Below are 6,408 nucleotides of genomic sequence, written 5' to 3'. Positions count from 1 at the left end.
GCCGCCGCCGTGGTGCTGAACGCCTCCTGCCCGGCGCCGGGGGCATCGCCGCCTCCTCTCGGGGCTGCCTGGGGGTTGTCGCAGTCATAGCTCACCAGGTGGTCATAGGACAGAGATTTCCCATCTCCCTGGTGGTGGTGGTGGTTTTCATGGGATATTCTGTAGATGCCGTACCCTTGCTGGAAGGACAGGTTGAATTCGAACCCCCTACGTTTGGCTAGGAGAAAGGAAAGAAACGTCGTATGAAAAAGAGTCAAAACCAAGAAGAAAAATGAGATTACCCAGTGAAAATGATATTCTAAAACATGGAATAAGTTATTTAACTACAGCTAGAAACAGGCATTTCTGTCCATGAAAAGAATGTGCTGTTGAGAAGAAAGACTTCTCAGATAGCATGTTATTATACTGCCTTCTTTATGAATTCAGAAATTATACATTCCCAAGTTAATGGATTCCCATAAAATGGTAGATTACCTGCTATTTTCAAAAACACACGATACATGTTTATGGGAAAAACATACAAGAAGAAAATATCAAAATTTTGTAATACTCTTTTTTCTAAGCCTGTTTCGGCTACATTCTTAAAGGGGAAAAAGTGTAGAAAACTGTAAAACATTTCTGAGAATATGTAACTAACCTTCAGTATTGACAGTCAAGCAAGAAAAACAGATTTCTACAGTAAAAATAAATATCTGAAGTATTTTCACAACAAAATATTTGTGTATTCTCCCTTCTAAACCCAGTGCTCCCACTAATCTTACACAGTAATTGAACAACTAAATAAAAAGTCTCAATCGTTAGGTATTCCCTTTCATTCCTCCTCCATTCTAACACAAATCACCCGAGATTCTTCAGCCTCCCCTTTTTCATCTTACATTATGTAGTAACTAAGGAAGTGTCTTTTATTTAACTAATGAAATCATCTGATCATCTTCCCACCAAACCTTTCAGGGTAAATTATACAATAAAGGTCATGGGGATACATTTATACAATTCATATTTCTACTCAACAGTTTGTGTGCTTACTAGATCATACAGAATCATGGGTAAAATTCTGACCTCAGCAATCACTGCGTTAAAACTTGAGGGTTGGCTTTAGTGCGAATATCTGAAAGTCACAGATTTATTTAAAATAATTTTGTAATTGCAACTTTTCCATCTGTTGTACTTCGATCTCTCTAAACAGCATCATTAATCACATCGCTAATAAACAGCCTTCTTGATGAACTACAGTCATCCTCTCCGCGAGAGGGCTTAGAACGTCATCAGTTGCAGCACAAGCCATTCTGCATTTGGAAAACTTGTTCAAAGCAGTGAAAGCCTTGAATGAGAATTCAGGAGCTTTATTTCTCCCTAAAAATGCAGTGAATCTCAGGAATTCATCCACTGTGTCAGAGGACTTTCGCTCCAGAGAATCGGAAACCACATCCAGATACTCGGAAGCATTTAGCTCTTAACTTTTGCAGCTGGACTAGATGATCCTTGTAGGTCCCTTCTAACTCCTCTTCTAACTTACTAAATAAAACTTGCCAGCACTTTCAATTCCCCTTGAACCAGGCCTCAAGGGACAACCATATCAAACATTAGCACTGCAACCCTCACTTCTGGAAGATTAATGCATAAATCTATCAATTTATAGATGAATATAATTGCAGCATTTTAAATAGGAAATTTTAATTATTTTTCTGTTAAGTTATTCTTGATAATGTACATAAATCCAAAAAACCAACTATTGCTCTGTCTTCCCTCCCTGCAGGCTTCCTTACTGATATTGTTTCCGGAGCATGTTTATGATATATTAAGAGAGATCTCACAGATAGATATATTTAATGCCCTGTGGCAGATTAAAATCCTTCAAACTTTCCATAATTACCTACTGTAGAACAGCTGAATTTTGTAAGTTTGTACATTTTCGGCTGTCTCAGAAAGCGAACGTGTATGAACACACATGCAGACACCTGGGTGTAATTAATGTAAACTAATCACTTATAAAGATACTGATCTTGCATTAGTAGGTATAATAAGCTTCAATAGAAGAATTCAATAGCAAACACTTCTCATAAGAATACCAGTGTCATGTACGAAAAACGTATTTTCCCCCGTAACTCAAAAAGCAATCCCTCCGTGCAGATAGGTGAGCACCACAGACCGAGGTGTTTCGCAAGTCACCGTGCCAGGGCATTTTCAGGAGAACATGAGGCAGACTTTTAGCCACGAAAATGACAATGTTATCCATGGCTGCAGAAGCCTGAATGTGTTTTTCAGTAGAGGTTAAGTTCATGGGTGACAGCTGCATTTCTCTGTCTTCTGTTTCTCATACGGAGTATTACCACACGAACAATTCTTTATGGAAAGAACAAAAGTCATGCAACTGCAGGAGATGAGCTGTGGCAGAGTCAGCATGTGCAGGGATTCCTCCAGCCAGAGAAAAACAGGCTTAGAACATTCCACGAAGGTCACCAGTGAAGGTCTGGCATCCTCTGCTAAACCAAGGTAACCTTCATACATGCAGGGAAATATTTTTAAACCAAAACTGTGTAGGAGTTCCTCAGCTTTCAATGTTCCTCAGCCTGGAGATACAGGCCGCGCCTGTATCAAACAGCACCTCCTCTGCTGTTTGCTTACTGGTGTTGCTGTGATTTCTGGTCAGTAGCTATGGGGCAGGGGTGCACACAGTAGTTCCTCTCCTTATAGTTTGCCTGCAATTAGCATGTTTTTTTCCCCCCACAACATTACACGTTTAGCATGTTCCATGTATTTGATTAGAAGTCAGTCTTGGGTAGACACATCTTTCCCAGGGTAGGAGAGGAGAGCAAAACTAGGATTCAGAGTCCATCAGACTCTGCTAAAAGATCTGGCAGTGACCTGGGAAGATCAGCCAAGCTTCTGTGTCTCAGCATCCACTAGTTCCATCCAGCTGTCCCGCGTGAATGCTGCAAGTCTCATACGTTGTTCTGAATAATGTCTATAGGATTCAAAGTGACTTGCAGGAGTACAAAGCTCTGTGACTGACACCAACTTCCTATCCTGTTTCTACAAGAGGCACTCCAGCTGTGCATCACCCTTCCATACTTACTTTTGAGTTCCTCTGAAGACACTGCATATGAATTCCTCCTGCAATTAATGATGCAGCCACAGGGCAGGTGGATCCAGTGTTCTGACAGGATGAACACTGGGGTGACTGTGGCAGACAGCAAAGTCAGCAAGAAGCTAAGCGTCTCGAACGGAAGGCTTTGAAAACCAGTGATGTGCTGGACAACCATTTGTATCTGAAAGACAGAGCATTTTGAAACTGAAATCCCTTCAGGCACGAGGTACTTTCGGAAGAAACAGAACATCTCACCATGAATATGACACGAGTGAGACACAGGTTGACATTATGTCTCCACTAACACAGAGTGGAGAAAACACAGTGACAGGTTCTCCGCGTTCTGCATTTCTCAGAAGAACCCTTGCTTAAGCTAAATATAGACGCCCGAGCAGTATTAGAACAAGCAAGTCCCAATCCAAGCAATTTGGAAGAGGCTGCTTGCTCAGTCCCTCCCACCTGGTACTGAGGAGCCGCAGCTCCTGACAGGCACCAGGAGAGAGACCTCAGCCCCACGCAGGGCTGCGCTGCAGACGCTCTGCAATGCTGTCTTGCCACCACGAGCAGCTCACAACCCGGGGACAGGGGCAACACTGCCCAGACCCATGTTCTCACCATACTCCTTTCTAATGAGACATGAACGTACCTGTTCCCAAATACACTACTGCATGCACACGGACAGCCCTCCTCCCCCCTCCCCAGTGCTCCAGAGATCACAAAGATGCGAGCAAACCTCATTTTTCTAACAAACTCCTATTTTTTAACCAGTGTGGCAAAGGATGAGACTCACAGCTGAAGGGGGGGCTAACTCAGTACAATCCACAGACCCTGTAACGCTGAACGAATGCTTGTCGGAGACTGGCAACACAGAAGGGTGGACCTTATTCCTCCCTGTATTCTGGTGCACAAGTGATGTGATGACCGAGTAACACTGATGAATCAGGCTCTGCCAAACCTGCTGAAAGCCAGGTAAATTCATGCAGTGGCACAGACCTGCTTAAAAGGACTTTTGTGGCACAAACTATACTGCAAGAAGAATCGCAGTGGCTACTGTTCCTCTGTTTCAACCCATGGCACACCAGCTCACACGCTGTTTAAATGTAAGCAAGCATTAGGAAGTGAAGCGATCTGAGGGTTTACCATCATGGGAAGCCAGAGAACGACTTTTGTCAACGCAAGAATCAGCGAGAACCGTTTCTGGGCAAAGCCCACCGTGACGCTCCTGCTCTGGGTGCTGCTGGTGCAACAGGGCTCGAGTGCTCCGCTCTCAGCCACATCCTTCCTAAAATCTGCCTCCGAGCTCGGACAGGCATTTTGGAAATGCTTCAGGGCTTTATCCGCGGGGTCCAGCGGTGACAGAGATGGGGTAGCAGTGCTGCAGCCTGGAGGTGTCCCAGGGGAGGTGTAGCCTCGAGAGATCTCCTGGTAATCGATGTGTAGTAGCTGTTGCTCATCTGAGCACAACAGCTGGTACGTCAGAGGAACAGAGAGTACTGTGAGGAGGCAAAAGCACAGCGAGTAGACAGTAAATAAAAACAAGATGTAGGAACTGGCACAGTCAGTGAAGCAACCCCAGGAGGTGGGGATATATTTGCCCCAACCACAGAGAGGCAGAATGCAGATCAGCAAACTGACAATCCAAACGGTAAGAACGGCCCACACCATGCTCACTCGTCGCTTGGAAGTGCTGCAGCTCATCGTCTCAGTTTTGCTGATGGCGTAGAAGTTGTAAGACACTATAAGAGACCCTTTCAGGTTGCTAGAAATGCCCTGGAACAAATAAATAAGTGCTGAGGTGGTGCAGAGAGGCTGGGGGAGGCCGTCGCTCGACCACTGAGTGAGCATGAAAATAATCACTGGCACAACGCTGATCAAATCATCTATTGACAAAGAGGTCACGATCATTGAAACCGTGGTTTTGGTTTGCATTTTCAGCAGGGAAACTAGTGAATAAATGCTGCCCAGAAGTGCTGTGAAGGCAAGGATGAAAGTCAAGCAGAACAGAAAGACATTCAAAGTTCTCTGCTCACTGGGCTTGTCCATAACACTACGATTTTCAGCAAAGAAGCTCGTCCCGTTGAGCGTCAAATTATTAAGCATTGCCGACATTGTCCTTGGCAAATTTTTTTCTCTGCCTTCTCCCTGACTCTGCAAGTTTTCACTAGCTGAAACCAGAACTGTCAGCTCCACATCACAAGTTCGTTTTCCTAGACTCTCTCTCGTGGCATTTGGTGAAGAAATATTCAGGTGAAAGTACCCTTGATAACCAGAACAACTCGTGCTCTTGAAAAATCAGGCAACAACGACGTAGCAAAGGTGCTGAATAAAAAGCAATTCTTCATAATCCTTTCAGCACTGAAAGATGGGTAATTTAGGCTGTTCAGGTAATAACATGCCATTCACTTCTGACAGTTATCCGGCAATGTGCCTTACTCACGAGTTCAGCTGAAACGGAGGCAGAATGTCAGGTACGTTCAAGCTCTAGTAGCTCAGGGAGAAACATAGTAGAAAGGAGAGGCTGTTGGATTCACCCTGCGCTGTTCGGAGCTGCAGGAGGGAGGAGTCAGATGCAAGCAGGATAGCGGAGCCCAGGCGAGTGAGTATCTTCTCGGATGGAGCTGCCTCTAGCTGGATCAGAAGACTGAAACAGTGTCCCTGCGAAGCCACACCTCCGATGCTGCCACCGAAATCCAATGCAAACACCCAGCTCTGATGTCAGCCGTACATGTCATTCCCGTAAAGCCCATGGCTGCTCCAGGGCCGTGCATCACGAGCGAGAGCGCTGCTTTTATTCTTTCGCACTTCTCCAAGCTCAGCACGGGGAGAAGCCGCAGGAGCCGCTGATGAGATGAAACAGGAGGGGTGTGTCTGCTCTGCCTTTCGGTATTCCTCCCCCGCTGCGAGCCTGTGTATGTGCACACGCTGCACACGGATGCCAACCGGATGGCCACGTAGAGAATGACCAGCCACTGCCACGCATGTTAACCAGGTCTCTGCCTCTGCGGTACCTCAACTCAGTTTGGGGTTTATAAAACTTTCATTCCCCGCATGATTCAAGCCTGAGCCGCATCGAGCACTGACTGCCTTGAGAACATGGGCAGAATCACAGCCAAGTGCGCTCTGGCACGTTGTGAGCGTTTTCTCTTGAGAAAGTGCAATGCTGGCGAAACTTGTGAGCCAACAAAATCTCCAGCACTCGGCTGTTAAGTGGACAGGTAGGTGCAATGAAACCTTCTTGGAGGACTCTGTCTCTCTCTTTTTTGGCATCACTTTGGGTTCAAATACACGATGGGGATGCTGATTAAGGGTAATATTGTAGG

The 6,408-nt window shown here is 45.4% G+C and overlaps 1 protein-coding gene across 1 annotated transcript; it reads right to left on the bottom strand.

Moving 5' to 3' along the window:
* Positions 1 to 21: 21 nt before the first annotated feature.
* GPR149 (G protein-coupled receptor 149) lies at positions 22 to 5,714 on the bottom strand (the record flags this gene model as incomplete). Its single annotated transcript, XM_010160607.1, has 3 exons — positions 4,229 to 5,714; positions 3,077 to 3,269; positions 22 to 217 (listed from the first exon to the last, which is right to left on the bottom strand). Coding segments are annotated over exons 1-3 (1,358 nt in total), but the record flags the coding sequence as incomplete, so codon positions are not given.
* Between the last annotated feature and the right edge of the window lie 694 nt (positions 5,715 to 6,408).

The sequence above is a fragment of the Eurypyga helias genome, unplaced genomic scaffold (genome assembly GCF_000690775.1).
Source record: "Eurypyga helias isolate BGI_N326 unplaced genomic scaffold, ASM69077v1 scaffold5801, whole genome shotgun sequence".
NCBI lineage: Eukaryota > Metazoa > Chordata > Aves > Eurypygiformes > Eurypygidae > Eurypyga > Eurypyga helias.
This window is presented reverse-complemented; position numbering and strand designations above follow the sequence as displayed.